The sequence below is a fragment of the Plasmodium fragile genome (genome assembly GCF_000956335.1).
Source record: "Plasmodium fragile strain nilgiri unplaced genomic scaffold supercont1.17, whole genome shotgun sequence".
Classification (NCBI taxonomy): domain Eukaryota; phylum Apicomplexa; class Aconoidasida; order Haemosporida; family Plasmodiidae; genus Plasmodium; species Plasmodium fragile.
The window spans coordinates 125,794-150,093 of record NW_012192597.1 but is presented as its reverse complement, the minus strand read 5'-3'; the positions used below and the strand labels follow the sequence as shown (position 1 = coordinate 150,093).

Sequence of the window (24,300 nt, the reverse complement as noted above, 5' to 3'; positions counted from 1 at the left end):
ATGTACTTACAAAAAGGTGGAAGTACCTTTTTTTTTTCTTTTTTTTTTTTGTCAATTAAATGATATGAACTTCAAAAAAGCACATTTTTTCTGTTGGACATATCGGTTCTACATGTGTGGATATGTTTGCCGTTGGTCTGTGTGTTACAAATTTGTTGCACCCGATTGAGCATATATGCCCAAGTATTTGTGCAAAAAAAAAAAAAGAGCAAAGGTTTTAAATATTAAAGGCACAAAAAAAGAAAGAAAAAATAATAAAACAAAACAATAGTATCATAAGCTAATTGCGGTGTGTCATTTTTGCGGATATTTTACTCCACAGTGGTTAAAAAAAAAAAAAAAAAAAAAACATTGCAAATGTCACTCAACATTTTCGGCAATTTTGCTATTTAAGTCATCCAGGGAGATATTTGAAACCATTAAAACCTACGAGATTGAGGGAGTTGTTTTAATTGTATAAGCAGAACAGTAACTGTACAGACAGCGCACTTGGCACTTGTTCATGCCATTTCGCTCTTACTTTGTCCCTTGACTTCAGCCCCGAAACGATGGATATGTCTCTCTTTTTCAAATCCACTGAATGTGTGCGACGCAGGGGAAGAAAAGAAAAAATAATAAAAATAAATAAGCTTAAAACGGCGTAACAGTGTAGCAGCGTAACCGCGTGTGCGTTTTACGCAGAATGCTACACCGTCGCAATATTGCACTTACGGATGTCGGAGAAGTAACCTATGATGGCGATATTGGACTGGTTGTTTATTGGCTGCTCTTGTATATTAATATTCAGCACTTCTCTATCCGAGTTAAAATCTGGAATGGAACGAGTAAAAGAAACAAACCGGCATGAAACTTAGGTATATGCTTAAGGAAGTGTCACCCATATACAGCTGCGTAAGCGCAATTTCTAGCTGGACACGCACTCCTTTGGCCAGCATTGTTTTGTGTAATAATTACATATGGATGTGTTCTTTGCATTGGGCTTAACACGCAGACTTATTAAAAAATTTTCATCTTTTTTTTTTATATAACTGGGGAGATTTGCAGTTACATTGTGTGCCTGAACAGTCAGAACAAAAAGGGGTACATAACATATTCAGAGAGGAAAAAAAAAAAAAAAAAAAAAGAAATATTTTTAAGGACAGTTGCCACTAAACTTCGGTATGCAAAAGGACCTCTTCAGTGTTGTCCTCTTTTTTTTCATCTTAACCGTTTCTTTGGATACACTTTTCGGCATTTTCCTCAAAAGGTTGTTTAGCAAAAATTTCATACTCTTCTGATGTGCTTGCAACTGCGTACATGCAATGTGGGCACATGTGTATACATAAATATGTCTGTGCGTGCGTAATGAAAGCATGTATTTGTGCAGACGGGCTAAATCCATGAACTTTCACATTTTAGGGTAAACAAAATGAATCCCTAATTTTGCATACTGATGGGAATGAAAACAGGATGCAAACTTTTTCGCCAAACAAACGTGTTTATAAGTGCTGTATGAATTTGCTTACATGGCGGGTTTTCATACAAAGTGGAGCTATCCTTTTTAAGGTGAAACTTTCTATGCTTCCATTTGGAATAATAAAAAAAAATATAAATGATGCGCAAAGTCGACACATAAAATTAGAACACAGCATGCGGAATATTACGAAATTATTATCCTTTCTCGCGAAGTTGTAATTTTTTTTGTGCGCTATTTAAAAAAAAAAAAAAATGTTCAGAAGTACATCATGGAAACGCACATGGACCTACTGCTCTATGTGTGTCACTGTTCGTCTAAACAATTGTTCTTTTTTACAGTCAACAGAGTGGAATGCAAAGGGTTTAGCAGTTTTATTCTGCCCTATGCAGTACGATTAATTTGCACAATTTTAAATGAAGTCCTACAACTATTGTTTATCTTATTTTACTTTATTTTGCCCCTTCATAATACGCTGTACGCAGTTTGCTACCTGGAATGATGTACATGTGCATTTTTGCGAAAAAAACAGTGAAAGGCAATTTTTAGTTGCTTAGTTTTATATATATATTTTTTTTTTACACCAAGCAAAGGATAAAAATTTATTGGTGAGTGTTTACTTCTTTATAATGTAACGCTGCAGAGTGTATATATGTTGTTCCCATTCCGTGCTTTATAATTGAGGGGCACTGAGAAAGGTATATGGCTTATTTAAAATTTTATATTTCCTCTAATTCAGAAAGCAATATGTAATGTGGAGGGGCTATTATCTACATGCGTGCCTTATCATCCACATTTCCTTTTTCGCGCGCACGATATTCTTTTATTGGGTGTATGCAACTCGTATGATTCTCTAGCTTGCTCCTGACGTCGATCAGGTTATGTGTATTAATACTTATGCGAACATACTTAAAATATGTATTGTTAACCTTTTTCGCGCTTCTAAAACCGCTTTAATTCTGGGGAGGGGCACCCTCTCCCCTCCTGTGCTAAGGTTTAAGGAGCCCTAAAAAACCAGCAATTGTTACCGCCCTATGTGCGGTTGAGTCATTTTCAGATGGAGGGAAGTAAATTAAGGGCGTTGCCCCTAAACTATACAGCAGAGAAAAAAAACAAATAAAATAACGAGGTAATAAAAATTTATAATTATTAGAATTACGAAGAAAAAAAAAAAAGAAGAGAGTAGTAATTTATTACTTCCTTATTATTCACTTCGTTCATCGTCCCAGTGCGCAGCATACATATGTAATGCACACGACGTGTACCGATCGGTACCATCTCATATTGTATGGTTTATATATACCTTACCATAATTGGGGCAGATGCATGTGCAATACAGTTATATGGATATATATATACATATATACATGTACATGTACATAAATATATATATGCACCTGTGCTCGTTGACTGATTTAAACTGCCACCCTTTTATACCTCTTCCTGCGAAGCGAGAGTTCGTAAAAATTTCTTCTCTTTTTATCGCATAAAGGCTTAAAAAAAAAAAAGAAACAATGGGATGACGGTTTCGCAACGCAGCAGTGTTATATGAACATGAAGGTGTATAACCACACTAAGATACATTTGTAAAAACGGTAAACGCATTAAAGCCCCAGAGCTCTAAATGGCGCGCGCAGCATCACAGGGGGATGATACATGAAAATTTATATTGATAACAATGGAGGAATTTGTTTTGTATAAAATTAATACATCTCGTGCTTTTTCTTCTATTTAACATATTTCTTAAAAATATATCAAATAAAATATAATACGCATAAAACCAAAATAAAAAAATAAAATTATAACAGGGAACACATGTTAACTGTTGCAAATTACAATTTTTATTTGTACAAAATATTTATGTACTTTTTGGCATAAGGTAGTAAAGCTTAACATCGTTCTTGGTATTTTTTTTCCGGCTTTAATGTACAAATAAGAATATGCTAATTTAACCCATACCATTCAAATTTGCTGTTTTCAAGGTAAGCAAGGATTTGAGCGACCAGCGAATAAAAGAGAGTTTAACGAGAAATGGGCGACTGAATGTATTAGCTGCAGCTTGGCCACATGAGCGAATGTGTTATATATACAGTAATTTACATGGTACACATGTTTATCCCTTCTTACAATACGTTGTAACTGTTTATGACCCTGAGAGTATATCCCTCGCAGCGTAACTGTTACTAACTGTTTTACACATAAAAAAATAAATAAAACTTACAAAAATGACGTATCGTTAACATATACGTATGTGTTCATTTTTACGTTAAAGTGCACTAATATGAGGAATAGAACAATAAATAATAATATGTTGAACCTGGGAAAAGTGCCTTCTCTGCACCTTCATTAGCGACAAATTTGTTTTTGTATCCCTTTTTTAATGTGTAAAATTTGGAATACATTTGTTTGTGTCGTTCTAATATGCGCACAGTGCAATATGTAGACCGGCCGAGTGTGTCATTTTGTGAAATACAAACAAAGAACTTGCATGTAATTTGCACCTCAATAGCAGCAGTTTTTTTTTTTGTGTGTGTCCAGTGGAGAAAGCTACTACGTATTTGCGTGGTATCCCTGTGGCTTAGCTCGTTTTTTTTTTTTTTTTTTTTTCTTTTTTTGCGTCGCCCTACGCATGTGCACCACGTTCATCTTTGGGTACCCAGCGTATAGGCGAAAGGCGCAATCGGCTGACTGATAGCCGCCATCTGTAGCGCACCGCTGTTAAGAGCTGCTGCGTAGCTTCTATCTAAGAAAACCCCCTTTTCTCACCCTCTCCCTTTGCAGATGTATCTGTGCTACCTTCTTCTGTGTCTCCCGCCCGTGGTGGGGTTGATTTTCTCAATAATAGAATGCATCTGGGTAAGCAGCATTAACGTAAATGGGCCCGAAGATAAGGTAGATAAGATGGAAGATGGATTAGCTCAGGTTGATAAAATGAAGGAAATAGCATCCTACATCGCTGAAGGAGCCAACGCGTTTTTAACTAAGGAATACCAATATTTATCAGTCTTCATTATTGTATTTTCCATTTTATTGGCTATTTTTGTTAGTTACTACACAGCGATCAGTTTCATCTTGGGTTGCTTAACGTCCATATTGTGTGGTTACATAGGTATGAAAATCGCAGTATATGCCAATGTAAGAACGACAAATGAAACATGGAAAAGCTTGGATAAGGGATTCCGAGTGACTCTAAATGCAGGTACCGTTATGGGATTTTCCCTAGTATCGTTTAGCATTATAGCCCTAGGACTCCTTATATATATTTATAAGACCTTCGTTTTTAAAGGCGTTGCATACGATTCCGCCGTGTACAAAGTAATTGCTGGATTCGGTTTGGGAGGTTCTTCAATAGCATTATTTTCAAGAGTAGGAGGAGGTATATACACCAAGGCAGCTGATGTAGGTGCCGACTTGTCAGGAAAAAATGAATATGGTATTCCAGAAGATGATATAAGAAATCCAGCCTGTATAGCAGATAACGTAGGAGATAATGTTGGAGATATGGCAGGAATGGGTGCAGATTTATTTGGATCTTTAGCTGAAAGTTTATGTGCAGCTTTGGTTATCGGGTCAACTGTACTAAGTTTAAAGGAAGGCAGCACCAGCAACATAAACCATTGTATCATGTACCCATTAACATTTTGCAGTGTCAGTATCATTGTCAGTATGCTAACCTTTTTCATTGTCACTAGATCAGTTAAGGTAGTCGAAAAGAAAGACGTAGAAAAGACCCTAAAATATTTACTATTCGTATCCACCATATTGCAGTCCATAGCTATAATCGTAATTGGCTACTTTTCCCTCCCCGTTTCAATTAAGTACAATGTGTTGAAAGAAATCCACAGATGGAAAATCATCGTTCCAGCCTTGGTTGGCTTATGGTCAGGACTGATAATTGGATTCACTACTGAGTTTTACACTTCCTACTCGTTTAGCCCAGTTCAAGAAATTGCCAACACACAGAAGGTGTCAGCAGCAACCGGTATCATATATGGATTATCTTTAGGATATAAAAGTACTTTTATTCCGATAATGTGCTTAAGTGCCACCCTTGGTATTTCTTACGGTTTGTGTGACATATACGGTATAGCCTTAGCAGCCGTAGGCATGTTAAGTACTCTGTGTATTTGTCTAACCATTGATGCTTATGGACCTATATCAGATAATGCTGGTGGTATTGCAGAAATGGCTGGTCTCCCATCAGAAGTCAGAGCAAGAACCGATATCCTTGATGCAGCAGGAAATACCACAGCAGCAATTGGTAAAGGTTTTGCCATTGGATCCGCTGCCCTAGTCGCTTTTGCATTGTTTGGAGCATACGCAAGTAGTGCCAACTTACGCCATGTGAATATCCTAAACCCATGGGTCATTATAGGACTACTCATTGGAGCCATGTTGCCATATTTATTCTCTGCCCTAACGATGAAATCTGTTGCTATAGCTGCGAACAGTGTCTTGAATGAATGTCTAGAACAATTTCCTTTAATTTTAGCGGACAAGCAGAAACCTAATTATGAAAAATGTATCAAAATATCAACTGATGCTTCTTTAAGACAAATGATTGTTCCAGGTTTGATTTCCGTTTTTTCACCCCTAATCATTGGTGCTCTCATGGGAAAATATGCAACTGCTGGATTGTTAGTGGGTATTATTTTATCTGGTATTCAGCTAGCCTTTTCGTCTACAAATTCGGGAGGCGCATGGGATAATGCAAAGAAGTATATCGAGTCTGGTGCTCTAGGAACAGAACATTGCAAAGGATCCAGTGCCCACAAGAACTCAGTCATTGGAGACACCGTTGGAGATCCTTTGAAGGATACCTCAGGACCATCGCTAAATATTTTAATTAAATTGTCAGCCATCACTTCGCTCGTTTTCGCCGGTGTGATTGCCAATACTTTCACCTCCAGAAGGGGAGGTCCCATCTGGCTATGATTTGGCGTGAGGGAAATACCCATCTATTGGCACACTGACCTGACCGATTCGCACGTTAGACGTGTGGCACATTAGAGACCATCCTACTGTCATTTTAACCAAGGCATCAGCGAACTGCGAAGTGAGAAAAGGGAACAAAAAAAAAAAAAAAAGGCAATCCGCAGTCACCGATCTATTACACCTTTAAGCAAATTCTCCAACTTTGTTGGGAGTCGAGAACGTGGATAATATCTGACTGGAGAAAAAACCAGGGCATGGTGCATTGCCCAAATGTTGATGGTGCTGTGCACAGAAGGTGGTCTCCCCACATATGCGTGCATGATGATATGAACCCTCCCACACACGAACATACGCGTACATTTTAATACATGTGCCCGTGTGTAACAGATCCGTCGTACCGCTTTAAATTTAAAATAGAACAACCCACCCCTTTGATTACCAATGGGTGCATTTTCCCCCAGTTGTCTGTATGAAGGCATGAGCAGCAGTGTACATTTGTTTGCAAACGAACAGACGGAGGAGAAGAGAAAATATCGTACACATGTTACACAAATACTGGCGTAGTGGAAATCTGCTTTGAATGATTATGAGCATTACACATGCATATATATATACACATAAACATACATATATATACATATATGTACATATATATATGAATATCTATGTACATATGTTCTATTTTGTGTGTGTTTTATGTGTGTATATACGTGCATGTATAAGCGTACATATATATTTTTTTTTTCCGCCTACAAATATGACAATGTTTTATCTATAGGTATTTCGTTTTTTAGCAAATTTTTAATTCATCCCAGGTATTTATTGTGAAATTTGTTTTACAAAATATACCGAATGTATATGTATATGTATATATATGTCTTCATAGGTCCAATTTTTAACTCCGCGTTGGCCTACTTCACATTTTCCGTGGGTGCTTATATATATGTATATTGAATGAAACACACGTATTTATTTATTTTTTTTTTTTTTTTCATATCATAATATGTTTATTCTGAGAACAAAACTACGCGGCTTCGTAAGTTTTTGTTATGTCAAAACAGAAAATAAACCACCCTTTTTAACATCATGTGTGTGTTGTAGTTGTATAGACGGTGGAAAAGTTGTAGCGTTCCCTCACCCACCGCAGGTGTGACCTGTCCCAAATGCTCTTTCTGAGATGTCGTGTATGTGTGATGGAACAGGACTGATAAAAAACAAAAAAAAAAAAACAAAAGCCGTTGCGACAACAATAAGATGAGTAGCACGAAATACATATATGAACATGAAGGTAGAACAAATGTAGTCAAATTGTGTCCCTTCAAATTTATGACCCCCAGAGAATTATTTTGTAAGTTGTCATATTCTCAATTATGAGAATTTCGTATGCCCCACATGATTTTCACTGCGCATTGTAGTAGGACGAAATAAAGGTTGGTTATTCGTCCTCGTTTTTTTATTTTCCATGTGGTGAGAGCAGAGATCACCACACAAGGAGTGCACATCACGCATGTTCATTTTACCTAACTAGGAAAATATGTAATTTGGCAAAATCTTTCACCGCTTCCTGTTCAGCGTAAATAAACGCACAAGCGTTACAGCACACTATATAGACGCTATATTTTGTTCTATCTTGATGCAAGGATAAAGGAGGGACGGAGCTTCTTCCCAGAACACCCACTTAGGTACATTACTATATGGACCACGTGGACACATGGTAAAAGTGATAAAGATGTCCATAACCTGTAAATTCCTTTCTCTTTAAGACCTGATCGGTTGTAAAATTCTTTGTGTACATCGCCTGGGACGTGCTGATCATTTGGTTCGCGTACAAAAATGTGAAGAAGTGACAATTTTTCGACCTTTTCCTTAACTTTTGCAAATTCGTTCGCCTTTAGAGTAAAGAAGGGTTTTTCAATTGGGGGCATTCTTATATTATTATTATTTTTTTTTACATTTCACCTTCAGGCATTATGAAGTGGTGTGCCTGCCGTGAAATTAGTAACATAGAGAGTCATGTGCATTGTACTGATAAGTATGCATGCCGTTACTTTAAGCGTATGCATATAAGTCACATGTATTCATATGTACATCCCTGCAAAGGCACAACATGTCACTTTGAGCACAATACGACGGTAAACAACGGAGGACGGAGGCATTTTTTTTTGTAACTGTAATTTTTTTCCCGCTCCTGGGAACTGCCCGCTTATACACAATTGTGCCATAGGTGTTAATTCATTATGACGCGTGTCCGTTCATGCAGATATTTTCTGACGCTCGCGAAAACTTCACTAATTTTTTTACATTAACGTATATTTATGAAGCTGTCCCCAATTTTTTTATCAGCGGCGCGCTTGACATTTTCTCCGCCGTTTGTACGTGGCAGCGTAGCGGCATGGCAATATTTGCCCCCTGTCGTATTGCCATATGTTGAATTTTTGCCCCTAATCCCAGTTTAACCGCTGCGCCCCCTTGGTTGCTATATGATCCCCATGTGAGGGTCATGCATTCCTTCGCAATGCAATTTCACTTCCCATATTGTACGTTCAAGTCGTTTGCGAAATTAGTGTATATAAGTAGCATATTATGTATGTACGTGTACACGTATTTGCAATTGCCACAGTTGTATAAATGTGAATTATTTGACTTTCCCCATTTATTCCTTTTATATACATATATATATATAAACAAAAGGCAGTTAAACTTTTGGTACGCCTCCACAAAGACTACTTTGAATTGCGTCATTTGCGAACATATACATTGTATATATGTGCGTGCGTATTTACGCATGTATATATATTATATGCGTTTATGTATGCGTATATGATGTTATATGTACGTATTACTTACGTGAACGTACTGGTATTCATGTACGCAGGAATGCAGAACGTGCGAGGAAAGGGAAAAGCAAAAATATGACTCCTCCTTTTTTTGCGCGCACAGATTTACATTTGCGTCCCCATTTTAAATGAATGCAATAATTATTAGAAACAGGAAGAAGCAAAAAGGGGGGCGGAGTAGTAGTATACCTGCATTTTAACGTGCATGTCATTCTCGTGCGTGTACACATCCCCATGTGTACGTTCGTGAGCATGGTTTATAATATGCATGTTTGCACTCTGTGTACGCCCGCGCTTGTGTAATTTTACGCATTTGGTGCAAAACGCTCACTGCACAAACAGGCGCTCGACCCGTGAGCAACCTGCGCCTTACACATATGCCGTGCGTACATGTGTGAAGCGTGCGCATATGCGATAATTTGCGCTGCACAGTCTTTCATTTGCTGCATTGTCGCTAATGTGTATTTGAGACTGATTTGATTCGCCCTTGAGTTTTTTTTTCCATGCATTTATGAGTGTGTCAGCATATGTGCCAACTACGTATCTGCGTAGCGGCGTTTTTGCATAACTGCGCAGAGGCTTTTTGGCGTAACGACCTTGCAGCTTCTTTGCTCAACTACCATTTTTATTTTCCCCGCAGGGAATGACCCTGTCCCCAATCTCCTTACTCGCCCCTCCAATTTGACCTTATTTCATTAAAAGTTTCCTTTTTTTTTTTTTTTTTCGAAGCATTTAAATGCGCCTTTACACATTCGCAATTTCGTACCCTTGGTGCATATTTTTAAGCAAGCACATATACGTGCCCATGTACACATGTGACCTACCTACCTGTTCATGTGCTTATACTTATACGTACATGTGCGTATATTCGTTTGGTACATCCACAGTGAAGCAATAGGTTTGTTAGCCCCCCCTTTTTTTTTTTTTTTTTTTTTTCTCCCCCTCGCAAAATGAGCTCTTACTAAAATGTCCTAAAAATGGATAACCCAAATTTCAACAACCCCTCTTCTTGTGTAAACATGTCATTCTTTTTAAATAACAATAAGAACGTGAACGATGTGAATATGATGAGCAATGAGAATAATGATAATAATAATTGTAATAGTAGCTTTATGCATAATGGGCAGGGACAAAACAATGATGCCTTTAACCAGTTAAACAAAAATGATGCATCCATTGACATACTAGTCAACCAAATGGAAAATGCATTTTCCATAAGCACAGATATTATAAAGAATGTCAGTAATCTCCTTGAAAGTACAAAGGTGGAGGAAAAAATAAAAGGAATTCGCTTGGTATATGCCTCATTACATTACAAGTATAAAAATAATTCAGATTACAAGAAGAATTTGTTGAACAGGGGTTGTGTCATGTTAAATACGCAAGAGAAAAATAACGTAGACAATATCGATTCGGATGGAACAAACAATAATGCCAATGCACACCAGAATGGCTATCCTAACTTTTTAGCCACCAATTATAATGGAGACACCGTTGGGATGTTTTCCACCAAAAATGACACAAGTAATGGGATAAACGGGAACGATGGCACTGCCGGCAGCTGCAGCATTGGTACTGTTGGAAGTAGCAACCCCAGTGGTAATGCGCAGACACAAGCCCAGCACAGTAATGGACTGCTAAATAGCTACCCAGGCAATGATCAAATCAATTTAAAGGTCCTAAACTCAATGATCTTTGCAAACTATAAAAGTATAAACAACGTAGATGAGTACTTTGATCTGCTGGACAAATGCCTAACAAGGGAAAACGTCATTGATATAAATCTGAGTGACATATTCGAAATGAACATTATTAATATTATAAAGGCTTTACTGTACAATTATATATTCCATAATGATGAAATAATCGTGGAGGCATTAACCCTTTTGATTATCATTTTTGGCTGCTGCGGGTCAGGCGAGAAAATCAAACAAGATGTAGTAGATGAACTGTACACATGTTCTGTGTACATGCTAAAAAATATTTGTCAAAAGTCATGTGAAAAGGTGTTCACACCATTAATTGTGCAGTTAATCATATCACTCCTGAGGACCATACTGATATACGACATAACAAAATTGAAAAACGACTTGATAGACAATAAGGGCATTGTGGAGATTCTACTAAAAGCAGTAGAAAATATTCCTAATTTGAATGGAGTGCGTGTTTGCTACACCCTAGTTGTGTATGGATTGAAAATGTTCTATGTGTCCACATGCCAAATATATGAAAAGTCCTTTTTAAGGGAACTTGAAATTATCACCAATTATTTATCCACTTGTATCAAAATGAATGACGAACGAGTTTTGTTCCTGACGAGCTCTACCTGTATTACCATTTGTGAAAACCAAATAGGTATAGACGTTTTACTCAAGACGGACATACTGCACAACGCGGTAATATTGTGTGAGTCGGCTAACCCGGACCTCGCTTTTGAAGCCTTGTCCATTATCTCCAAAATAGCGTACGCAGCTAACCACCAGCAGATCTGTATCCTTATCTCATGCAATGTCATTAAAGCGTTGAAAAAGATACTAAATAATATGAAAATCAAACCTGGGGCACGTGCACGGGCATGCAACGCGTTAGGGAACATAGGATGCGAAACGGCGTCAGAGGTGGAATTGCTAATCAAAAATGATGTCTTCCCATTACTGGTAGATATTTTTCAAACGGATAATGACTTTAACACGAAAATTGAAGCGGCATACGCTGTTTGCGCGTGTTTGTCTAAAGCCAACCAAAAACAGGTCGGGTATATCATTTCCTGTACTGCCACGACCAACCGGTTGGGACAAAACATTTGTATGCAACTCATTGCAGATATGTTGGAATTAGTTAGTGAGTCGGATCCTATGAATAATGGAAGTGTCAAATTGTGTAAGAGCATTTTGAGAGGACTTGAAAATATTTTAGATAAGGGCGATGATGAAACACGCGATTTGTCCCTATGGGAGAATCCATATGTTTTTATGTTTAAGGAAGTGCAGGGAGATATTAAGCTCTTCCAGATGCAGTTCTTTCCCGAGTATTACGTCGTCAACAAAACGTACGACATACTCGCCAAGTACTTCTCCTTGACATCCACTTGGAACAATAGAAAATGAGGCAAAACAGCTTTTTTTGTGTTATTTCATGATTTTACATGCAAACACACTGTGTGTTGTGCGCCCTGTCCGCGATGTGCATCCGTCTTCCATTTGCCGCGATGTTCATCCGTTTTCCATTTCGCCGCTTTGCGTTGCGTTGCGCTTCGTTTATGTTTTTTTTTTTTTTTTTTTCTCCATGCACTGCTCCCCCTCGACCGCCACGTTATTTACTTCGCTGCGTGTGTATGTTAGACTTAGCGCACAAAAACGTACACAGCGGTGATAAATAATCTGTCATGCTATAATGTCCACCAAGAGGCACATGTAAGGAGTGTTGACTTGCCTTGGGGTCAAACAGAGTATTATGTGGGGGTTATCACTGCAGGAAAAGGTATGCAGCGTGCACTGCAATGTGGCAGCACTTATCCTGTGATATAAGGAAACATTACGAGCACCAAATTTGACCAAACGGGGGGATACCCTTACGTACACGTGTGCGTAGTTCACTATAGGGAATCATTCACCTCGACAGCGTTCCATTATGCAGCCATACATTAGTTGTTCCCTCGCATAAATATGATAACCATTTTTTTTTTTTTTTGTTTACAAATTGAGCAAGCACACAATGTGCTGATCCTTTTATCATAAAACGAAATTCGAACAGTCTTCTCACGTATGTGAGCACGAAAGGGTGATACAAACATATTAGCAGAAATTTAAATCTGCTGGATTGATCTTGTGTAATGCCTACTTGGGTACGCACCCTCTAAGTGCCTCAACAGATGCGGGTCCACAATTTCGGTAAAGGTAGCTCCACTGTAGGTAGTCCTGCATTGCTCAGTAGCTTTTCCAAAAAAAATGCTTCGGCTCCGTGCCTCGGTGTACATGCGCAATAGAAGAGCCAAATGGCTAACAAAATAATGTTGTCGATTTGGCACCCCCCCCTATGTCATGATACATTCGCCCTATTTCACTTTTCGGGTATGTTCCGCATAGTGGGCACCCCCATGCGTGTTAGGCCTCACGTAGTTCCTTTCTTTCCTATATGTACACCACATCAGTGGCACACTCTTTTTGCACCTTTCTAATGTTGCGCATTTTGCGGCACTGATATTTCACCGGGACAGCAACACCAAGCGCATCGCACGCAAATGTACACCTTAGTATGTACATGCATGGATAAACATGTATGCCAATACACATGCACTGCGTACTGCAATACACTCAGTTCCTTTAAATCCCCTGTGTGGGCCTCAATTTTTTTCTCCATAAATGAAAAGGCAGAATCCTTGGTGTGACTAGGCACAAAAAATAAAAACATGACAGGAGCCCCTATTTAGAGATGCAACAACCATATTTGCGAAAGGTTGATGAAACGGAAGAGGTGAAAATTCGAGGGGACCATAACATGGGGCAGTGGTCCTTTTTTTTTTTTTCACTCACGTGAGCTACCACACGTATATGTCAATTTAGGGAAAGAAAAAATACCTACATAGGGAACTACATCCATAGGGTGACAAAACCGAGGGAAAAAAAAGAAAAAAAAAAAAAAAAGTTACACATTCACAGGATGTTGAGACGACAAGGGGAAAGCAAACTAATGCCAAATAGAGCGAAGCATAGTGAAAATTAACGATCAATTTGTGCGTTCAACAGGCTGAAGAACGCCTCTCTACGCTGCACACTCCTGGGGAACCACTTCCACACAGGGCAACATGCCAAAAAATTTAAACCTATTCGGGAAATATTTAAGAAGGCTTGGGAAAACGCACAAGAAGGGCTTCAAAAAGAAGCAGATAATTCACCCAGTGCCGGTGAAGGCATATGGGAGAGTTCCATCAGCAGCTTCACAGACAGGTCTATACCACGATGAGGATTACAACTACTACACAAAGGTATCCTACTCGTTAAAGAAGACGAGAATTAAGTTAAAGCCAAACGTTTTTAAAAAGCACATAGTTAGTAATATATTAAACACGATCATCCCAAATGTTAAGGTTACAACGAGTGCACTCCATGCTATCGATGATGCGGGGGGATTTGATAACTATATTTTAAGGACACCTCCAGAGGAACTTCGATCAAATTTTGGTGAAAAATTAAAAAGTGTTATGTATTTTTATATGTCCCATCCCAATATTAGATCATTTAGTCTTCCCTGGAAAATTTTTATGAGCAAATTTCAACAAAGTGATTATTACTACGCTATATATCAGCACCTGCAAAAGAAAAGACTGCACGAACTTTACAAGGACAAACAGTCTGCTCAATTTTCTCCATACTACTTACCGAATGAAAAATATTTACACCCCCAGAGACAGCCATTCTCTATTAACACAGAAGTCAGCAATCTCAATTTGTGGTATAATAAAAATAAATTATTGAGGAAGGCCTTTGTAGATAAGTTGAAGCAGGCCAAATCTTTTGACAAGGCCTACACAGATCACCACTTTGTGGACAGCTACAGAACTGGCAGAGGCCGTGGTGGAGGGGGAAAGCACGGACGCACGCCGAGGAAGCGTTCCAAGACGTATAAGTACTTTGAGATTAGACCGTACTAAGCAAGCGGCGTATAGACCGCACATTCGTAAGTATAGAAGTATATTTGTGCGCATATGTGTCTGTATATGGAATCTTTTCTTTTTGGAGTCCTCTGCGAATGCATGACCCCATGGGCACAGGTAACTTTCAACCAACCCCAAAAGTGACAGACACCCTCCATGCACCATAGAGGGCAGATGCTCTCCATTCAGTTTGGCTCACCAACCGGGTTGGTCTTTAAGTAGAACTTCTTTCCTTATTTTTTTTTATTTAATTTTTTTTTTTTTTTCCTCCACCGCATGGTGCACCCGTTTGAGCGGATTGGCTGAGTGGAGAATGCAAAAGTTTGAAAAATATCGAGTACCCCATAGGGGAGCAGCTACTTCGTATGATATATAAACGATGGAATAAAAAAAAAAAAAAAAATTAAAAGGAGAATTATGCGCGACCTGATCTACCAGCCGCCAGGGATCGACACAGAGCTGTCAGAAATTCATCAAATCGTCGGCATACGAAATAGGGGTGGACAATTCACTTTTATTTTTTTTGCGAGCTTTCATGGGAGATATGCCAGGTATCATGTCCGAATTGGAATCATCATCGTTTTCTTGTAGATAATTCAACTTGTCCTTCTTCTCAGATATGATGGACACATCATCATTGTCCTTATCGCTGACATTATTTAGGGAGCTGTTGAGGGACCGGTCATCCGAATGTTTTGGAGTTCCATTTGGAGATTTGTCCGCGCGGTCCGTATTCATGTTAGAGCCCAAACCATCGTTGCTTATTAGATTGAGCTTGGTCACGTTTTTGGTCCTTATTGGTTTGGGGCTAGAATTGATTTCGTACATGTACTGTTCATCATTACGACGGGCTCCCTTATTTCCGTGGTTGGCATTGACGCGGTTAGATTGCCCGATCAAGCACACATTGTCTTCATCTTCGTTTTGGCTGATAAAGTTGCTGAGCGTTGAATTCGACGGTGTCCTTTCATAATCCGAGTCCTGTGCGTTATCGCCACGCGGTGCATTGTTCTCCAAAGTTGGCGCTTTTTCTCTGTCTTTATTCCTACTCTTCCCAACCTCCTCTCGAGAATCGTCATCCCCCTCATGCAAGAGTTCCTCCTTAATTTTGGAAGCGTGCTTATTTTTATCTCTGTCTTCATTTACATCATTCTGTCGAATCTTTGTCCCGCCTTTTGTTACAACCTCGATGGATGTATCTGTATCCGAATCGGAGTCACCGTGACTTCCATCGGAATTGTTCCCATTTTGCGTCACGCTTTTATTAACATGAATATTGACCTCCTGGGAGCTCCTCCTCGTTTTTATAGAGGGTGCATTAGATTGCCTACTGATCCGTTTGGCAATATTTTTGCTTATATTCATATGGATACTTTCGTTAAGATTCATATACGAGTTTTCATAATTGGAGTCCCTAAATTCTTCGTTGAGTTTTCTTTTCTTACAAATGATCAGAAACATATGTTCAAATATGCTGTTTTCGAATTTTATCTGTGTATTATTAGCTGTGTTGTATGATTCTATGAGGTTCAGAATTTGCTTCTTGAGGTAGCCAATTTGATATTCAGACAGAGTTAACTTTTGAGCATAGGGAAAAATATATTTTAGAAATGAATTTTGATTCTTTAGGTTCAAGGCACAATTTACACAAGAGTGAATAAACTTACACAGAGGAAGTTTCTGCCTCTCCACAATTTTAACTCCCAACCGGCTAGCAATAGAGGTACTAAACAACAAGAGGTCTTTTTCTTCTAGTGCGTTGTTAATATATGCTGTATACAGCCCAATTAATGCGCATAGTAAGACTTCATAAAATATGTCAATACTGTATTTTTTTAATTTGTTGTGAAAACTTAACGCAATGGAAGACAGTCCTCTATTCTTTACATTCAAATGAATTAATAAAAGGACCCCTAGGCAACTGTTAAATATATTTATATTGTTGCAATGTAAAATAAACTGAGCTATTATTAGCGTCATATGAGTATATTGCATTTCTAAAATTTTCTGATCCGTGCTGAGTTGGTCTTTGTTGTATATTTTACACATATCAGCAATGTAGGTGTATGTGTTTATGGGGAAGAACACACCTATGTCGATTGAAAGGAAGGAGTTGACAAAATTGTAATTGTCGTTGTTTATATTTTCCACGTTTTTGAATAACTCCGTTACGAAATTGAACAGCACGTTGTCTTCCTTGTACACGTACCTCGCCACGTATTTATACTTGTTGATTTGTTCGTCTGCATCTAGGTAGACTTGCACCAATTCGTCCATCTTCTGCGCATGGCTGCTGCTCTCGGTTGTGTAGTCAGCTGCACCCCCCGTCTTGCTACTTGCGTCCAAACTTAGCAACTGCTGCACATTGGCCACACCGCTCTCGTCCACTTGTCCTTCCTCCTTGCAGCAGGCGTTTATAAAGAGCTCCAACGTTTTGTACTTTTTCACGTCCTCCACAGAGTAGAGAAGCACATTTTCCAGCTGCGCCACATTCATCAGATTTAAGAATGTACCATATTTCAGGATCGTATTGTTAGAAGCCTTGATGAGGTACACCAACACATCATTCAAGTCGTCTCTCAATGTTAGCAAATTATTGTATATATAATTGAGTTCCACAAATACGTTTTTTAGAATATTTTTTTTTTTCTCACTAAGGGTAAGCAAATTTTTTAAATCGTCCATATTGATATTGCTGCTAGGGGTATCATGTTTGTTTTCCCCTTTGGATTCTTTGTCTTCCGCACTTTGTTCTTTTTCATTTGCCCCGCTTGTCTTACTTGGGTTATTCTTTTCGCTCATTTCCTTTTTTACGTTTTTACTTCCCCCTATGTCTGCTCCAACGGCGGAGTCGTTGTTCAAAAAAAAGTTATTATATAAGTAGTTGAAAAAGTATCTCTTTCTGCATAGGTAGTATATGTAATTTTCATATATGACATAAATGAGGTCTATGCAGAGTAGGAGCAGCCTGGATGAGGGTGTTTTGGGGGTACTACTCTCCTCTTCATAGTAATATACTGAATTGATTTTTGTCTTTATTATGTAAAAGCACAACTGAATAACTACATTTGCATGCATGCATGCATCCGAGCTGTAATATAGGTTGTAAAAATTTTGTCCCTGGTGCAAATATTCGTCCTTATCAAATGCCATTTTGTTATTTATCTTTTGATTGTTGACACTGCCAGTTCGGCTCATGTAGTTGTCGTACACGTTTTTTTCAGCGTTTGATTTATTATTTTTGCCTTTTTTTCGATTAGCCTTTTTGTTCTTCCTTCGGTTGGTAGCTCGGCTGGTGTGTTCCTGGTCTCGTTGGCCATGGTGGTCACTGTGTGGTTCACTGTCTTCCCCGCTTCCCCCCACCTCCTCATCGTCGTCATCACGGTTGTCACCGCTATCGTCGCTGTCATAGTCCTCAGAGGAATGCTCACTTCCATACTGTAAAACATGACTATCCAAAAATTCGTTCACGAAAATATTCTCCTTGAAGTACTCCTGACATTTCTCATTTACAATAAATTGAAAATAGTCCTTCTCGATAACCTTTTTAATTTTCTTATTAATCTTCTTTATGTCATTTTTTTTTTCCACGTAGTTAGACAAATCATTATTTATGTAGCTGAAGCACAGAGTATACATATGAATCAAATTTGTAAGATTAGAGACTAAGTCGTTTTCTATAGAATCCACAACATTTCTGTCTTTATGCATTAACTTTTCATTAACGATGACAACTTTGTTACGTCGATTTTGTATATACTCCTCCTCTTCCTCTTCGCACTCAATTTCCGCATTGTAGTTCTTACGGTAGTATAAAAAGGCATCTAGGAAATTGTTAAAGTGGGTGTAATAAAGGTCGAAAAATATATCGGTGCACAACTTCTGGCTGCCACTTCCGCCGCTGCTAGGACCGGCCCCCTTAAGGAAATCGTTCAAGGACAGAAAGAGGGAAATCATATTCATGGTACACTTAGCAGAGTAATATGGCAGCTTCAAATTTTTTATCAGGTAGTAGAGGTACTCGTAGGTCTCCTTTAAATGTACAAAAATGTTGTTAAAAAAAAAATTTATGTTGCTGTCAATGTCATTTTTAAAATATTCCATTATCGTGGACGCGAAATTGTATATATTATTCTTTTCTCCATTTCTGTATATGTGTTTGCACTCTTGTATGGCCACCTTCAAAATTTTAAAAACTAATAACAAATGTTCCTGATTCGTTTGGTGCAGTTTTATGAGGAGCTTACTGTGCTTGATTATTCCGAATGTGTAGATGATCATCTTTTTAATTTTGCCCATATCACTACTTAGCTTCGCGTTGTGTATGCTGTTCTTATCTGTTCCGGTTGGGTCGCTACTTTGAGGGGGCGTCTTTCTATTTTTGTTCCTCTCCATTTCGTTTATATCGTTTTGGAAATTTCTGTACGCCGATTCGCAGATGTACAGCAGACACTTCCTGAGGTCTCGCTCTGTGTTTGCTTCTACTGCCACCACCTCGAGTTGGTTTTCCTCACCATTGCTACATTCACCTGCACATTCGCTTCCAGTTTCACTTTCACTTCCAGCGTTTTTTTTCGGCCTTTCCTTAGCCTTGTTGCTCCCTTTTTTGGCCGCCTTTCCATTTTTCTGCCCCTTCTTCGCGTCTCCCTCCGCCACTTTGCAGTCCCCACTACCACTTCCTTCCAGTTCGTTATTATCCGTAATCGTTTCGATCGTTCCACCACAATGGGTCTCCAAAGCAATGTCATCCTTGCACAACAGTTCAATCATAACATCGATGCAGTTCACCGCATCTAGCATTTCTCTAATCACGCTAAGGAATCTATCAATCACTGTGTACAGTTTCATATTTTCATTATAGTTGGCGAGGTAATCAAAATAGTGGACAAAATTTTTAACAGTGGGGATGTTTCTGTTGAGATACTTTGTCAAAAAAATGAGATTAAATTTTACAATTTCACAGTTGGCGTCATTTTGTTCTACGTCAAAATAGTTGTTCCTCTTGCGATCGTACTTTTTTATTTTGTTTTTTATTTGCGACTCGTAAATAAGTGACGTGATAATTTTCGATATTTTACTATTATTGTTAAACCATATTAAGTTACTAACAATTTTCTTTTCCTTCTTTGAGAGAATATTAACCATGTCTGTTGTTATTTGATTTTGCTTTTTCTGTTCGTCATCCTCCACTATGGACAGCTGATTATTTCCAAGCACTTCCACATCGGAACACGTGTCCTGATCTTCGTACTCGTCGCTTTCATATTGGGACGAAGCATCAGACGTTGTCCCCTCCTTCTTCTTGGTAGGAGCCATGGGGCTATTCTTGGCGCTTTTTTTAAAAGCTATAAATTTGGCCTTCCTAATTTTCATTTTGCTCATCTGGAGAATCAATTCAAATGTCTTCACTCGAACATTATAATCATCATCGAAAATAAAATTCAGTAATTTTTTCTTACACATGTAGAGCAGCTCCACAATTTTGAAATTCCCATTCGTGTTGTACAAAGTGCACAGATATATTAAAATGTCCAATGCGTACATCTTAACCTTGCTGTCTTTATCGTACAAAATCCAAATCAGCAACTTGGTGTACTTCCTGTTGGTAAAGTAGGTGCTTAGCACCTGTACGTACTGGAGGAAAAACTCCAGGGTTATTGCCCTTATATCTGCAAACACGTCTTTTATCTTGTTCCTGTATATTATGTTATATGTGCAGACAAGGAAGTTATTCAAGATGGTTAGATTTTTTCTATTCTCGTTTATGTTATCGATGAGTTGGCTGATGATTAAATTTCGTTCCACGATGGTTCGGATTTTTTCGTTGCCTCTCTTTTTGGCGTAATGGATGAGCTCCTCTATATCAGCGTCTTCCCATCTCTCGTTAGCGGTGTTCGGGGTATGTGCACTGTTTCTGCTGCTCCGGCCGCTGGCGCTACCCCTCCGCTGAACATTCCCTTTGTTGGTATTTTCCCTCTCTCGGGCAAACTCCGCGAGTAGCTGCTTCCCCGCTTGCTTCTCATGGTTGTTAATATAGTTAATTTTTTTGCAGAGTCCTAGTAATATGGAGTGACTTGCTAAAGAAGCAGTAAATCGTATCTTCCTGTACTTACTTATGCTGAGGGCGAATATCCATATGCACACGTACAACACCTCGTGGATGTAATTCTCATCGAAATGGTAAGCAAAATCGGAGAAGAAACTTGTAAAGGACTTATAAGATTTATTATTCTCATTTTTCTTTTTTATCAAAACATCATTGTCGAGGTCGGAGGATAAATACTGTTCCAATTTTTTACACTTAAATGTGCATATCTTTTCAAAGTTAATTTCGTCTTTTATGATTTCATCTATGTTGGTGATTTTGCTACCTGATTGTGCCGTTGAGGGGGTTATAATTTCAGTTATGGAGGTGGGAGCCGCCCCGCCCCTGTTCGAGGCAGTCGACGGATGGTCAATTTTGTTATTTGCGATTTCTTCGTAGAGGTATACTTGCTTGTCTATATAATCAATTATGTCAATTGTCCACGTGAGCGTTTCATTGCCTGAACATTCAGCCAGAAAATTTAAAAAAAAAGTGGACACCTTAACCATTTCGTTATTTTCTGTATTAAACAAATAGTAATAAATTTCTTCTATAATTTCGTGTAAATTTCTGGGGCCTTTTTTAATTTTTTCGTACATATTAAAGTCATCCAAATATTTATGAGCATTTGCGTTCATGTTGTTTAGCCCACTGTAACCCTTATCATTGCGTTTGTTATTATTATTACTGTTATTGTTGTTATTATTTTTTATTTTTTTCGTAGGTCTCGTTTTTTCAGTGGTGTACTCATAATCGCTTTCGCTTGAATCTTCAGTGTTACTGGATTCCACGTAAATGCTTTTTCTCTTCTTCGATTTCATGTCTAAAGCGCTGCTAACCTTGTTGATGGTGGATATTCTTTTATTTTTGTCAAATTTGCTGTTCTTTTTAAAAATATCAAAATCTTCGTCGTCCACACCTTCCTGCAGTTTTTCTATGTAGCTTTTACCCTTTGGCTTCTTCTGTTTGTTGTTTTTGTTCACATTGTTGGAGTTTTGATCTGAAGAATTACTTTCTTCCTGGTTGGTGTTTTCTTCCTGCAGCACGATACTCTGTTCAGTACTTGCTCGTTTGTTTTGCTTGCTGGGGTTGCCTTTTTTTCCGGGCTTGCTTTTTTTCCTTTTATCTCCAACTGATGATGATTCGTCACTGTCCCTGTTGTTACGGATGCTTTTGCGTCTTTTTTGTTGATCCTTACTTTTACGAACATTGTTCCCCTTCTTGCTTTTACGGCCCGTATAATCATCACTTGTATCATCCCTGTGATCTTCACTGTCCTCTTCCTGCTCTTCGGAATGCCCCTTCTTCTCATTGTCACTTACTTTGTATTCACTATCCTCAGTAGTGCTGTCACCATCTGTGCTTGTTTCTTCCTCGTTAACACGTTTCACATCCTTCTTCTTTCCCCTTCCCCGCATTTTATCACCTGAATTGTCATCCTCATCGTCCGTTTTTTCAGCCAGCGCGTAGCTCACACTTTTGCCCAGTTCCACATTTTGGCTTAGTCTCGATGATCGCCTCAGGGCCATCTTTCCGTCCATAATGAAGTTACGTGTGGAGGCGTCTATACGTTCGAGTGGGTGTATGCACACACGTATGTACGTACTTGCATGCGTACATGTATGAGAATGTGTTTGCCTTTCAGGAGGGAAAAATGCTTAACGGAAAGCCTTACTGAGGGTGCTCGTTCACACCACTTGGTGATATTGAATAACTGCGCATTGGGGTTCTTTTCGTGGAGTCTGTATCCATACTTGTCGATGTGTTTGCATGAGAAAATTGGCGCCCCCTTAATGGCAGTCACTCTGACAATTATTCGTTGCTTATCTTATCGCTGCCTTTTTATAACCTTTTTTTTCAATTTCCCACTTATATTAAACGATCCCGCACGGTTAGGAAACGGAAAAAATAAGAATAATAAAATGAGCTGAGCGGATAATAAAAAAAAAAAAAAAGTATGCCTAACCTGTGGAAAATAAAAACGAGAAATTATTTCTTTCGTTTTTTTCTCCTTAAAAAAAAAAAGAAAAAAAGCAGCATGCAGTACATAAAATCTTCCCTTTGAATTTTATGCGCACAAAAAAAATTGTGTAAAACGGTAGTGTGAAAATTCACGAACTGGCACATAAAATTTTACTGCGCTGTGAAAAGAGGTTACAAACACAAGCTGATAATGACTACCGTTTAAGTGTGTTAAAACGTTATGGCTTTTTTTTTTTTTTTTTCTTCCACCCTGTTATTAGTGTATCATTATTTATCGTGTAATGCTCACTGCAAATAGCAGAGCTCGGCATGGAACTGATTAACACTTAAAATGGCAGCACACAGTTGAGCTCGGTGAGTTTTTTCCCAAAAGGCGAAAAAAAATGAACTGAAATGTGAAAGCTTATAAGCAAGCACAGTATGAAATAAGCTGCACATTTCTGTTGTCCTAAAGGTAATGTGTACATTTGTCATGCGAACTATTTTATGTTATTTTTTAATTTGTTTTTTTTTCCTTTTCCGTGGATCGCCACATTTATGAGCAAAGGGGGTAGAACAATTTTTCACTTAACGAAGCACTTTAGATCCGAATGGATAACATACACATGTATATATGTGCTCATTTTTTTTTTTTGTTTTTTTTCACTCCAGGAAATCATTATGATACGAAACGCACCTTATCATATCACACTGCTCTTTAATGTGTACATACATTGTTCACTGTAAAGGTTTATTTATTTTGTTTTTACTTCGTGCGCATTGGCATGTGAAAGGTCCTCCACGGACAAGATTCACCGGCGCAATTCGCATGTGCGAAGGGACCCGGTTTTACAAAAAAAAAAAAACCTTCCGTATGCTTCACTCCAAGTGGCGTAATTGCACATACGGCATTTCAGACAAAGGAGCATTTGCCCTACATTGGGGAGCACGTCAAACGATGTTATTAGATTTGGAGCGCGCTTAACTGGGGGGTGAAACACTCTCGTTCGCAGGGTGCATACACGATTGATGTATATATGAGGTGAGGGCACATACAGGAGTGCATACTAGAGCAAACGCTAGAGTGTATGCTGCAACGAACACTGGAGTGCATATTGGAGCACCTGCTCGATGCTGACCCTACACCGCAAAAACAAAAAAAAAAGACATAAGAGAAAAAAAAAAAAAAAATTTAACGTGTATGCTGTAGATGATTCACTTTTTCTCGTCTACTGAAAAAAAAAAAAAATTATTTTATCACACATGCAATAGTATACCATTTTAAAAAAGGCATTTTCCCCCTGCCGCCATGTTAATTTACTTAAAAAGCTTTTAACATTATTATGGTGAGAAACCACCGGGATGATTCAAATAG

The 24,300-nt window shown here is 38.5% G+C and overlaps 5 protein-coding genes across 5 annotated transcripts; 3 read left to right on the top strand and 2 right to left on the bottom strand.

Moving 5' to 3' along the window:
* Positions 1-360: 360 nt before the first annotated feature.
* AK88_01880 (uncharacterized protein) lies at positions 361-1,267 on the bottom strand (the record flags this gene model as incomplete). Its single annotated transcript, XM_012479515.1, has 5 exons — positions 361-426; positions 521-576; positions 712-810; positions 955-1,057; positions 1,208-1,267. The coding sequence occupies 5 exons, from the start codon at positions 1,265-1,267 to the stop codon at positions 361-363; spliced, it is 384 nt and encodes a 127-aa protein (XP_012334938.1).
* Positions 1,268-4,234: 2,967 nt separating this feature from the next.
* Positions 4,235-6,388, top strand: AK88_01879 (V-type H(+)-translocating pyrophosphatase; the record flags this gene model as incomplete). The annotated part of the gene is made up of 1 exon (XM_012479514.1): positions 4,235-6,388. One exon carries the CDS (start codon positions 4,235-4,237, stop codon positions 6,386-6,388), a length of 2,154 nt encoding a protein of 717 aa, XP_012334937.1.
* A 3,814-nt stretch (positions 6,389-10,202) lies between these two features.
* On the top strand, positions 10,203-12,332 carry AK88_01878 (uncharacterized protein; the record flags this gene model as incomplete). The annotated part of the gene is made up of 1 exon (XM_012479513.1): positions 10,203-12,332. The coding sequence occupies one exon, from the start codon at positions 10,203-10,205 to the stop codon at positions 12,330-12,332; it is 2,130 nt and encodes a 709-aa protein (XP_012334936.1).
* A 1,697-nt stretch (positions 12,333-14,029) lies between these two features.
* Positions 14,030-14,875, top strand: AK88_01877 (uncharacterized protein; the record flags this gene model as incomplete). The annotated part of the gene is made up of 1 exon (XM_012479512.1): positions 14,030-14,875. The coding sequence occupies one exon, from the start codon at positions 14,030-14,032 to the stop codon at positions 14,873-14,875; it is 846 nt and encodes a 281-aa protein (XP_012334935.1).
* A 465-nt stretch (positions 14,876-15,340) lies between these two features.
* On the bottom strand, positions 15,341-22,504 carry AK88_01876 (uncharacterized protein; the record flags this gene model as incomplete). The annotated part of the gene is made up of 1 exon (XM_012479511.1): positions 15,341-22,504. The coding sequence occupies one exon, from the start codon at positions 22,502-22,504 to the stop codon at positions 15,341-15,343; it is 7,164 nt and encodes a 2,387-aa protein (XP_012334934.1).
* Between the last annotated feature and the right edge of the window lie 1,796 nt (positions 22,505-24,300).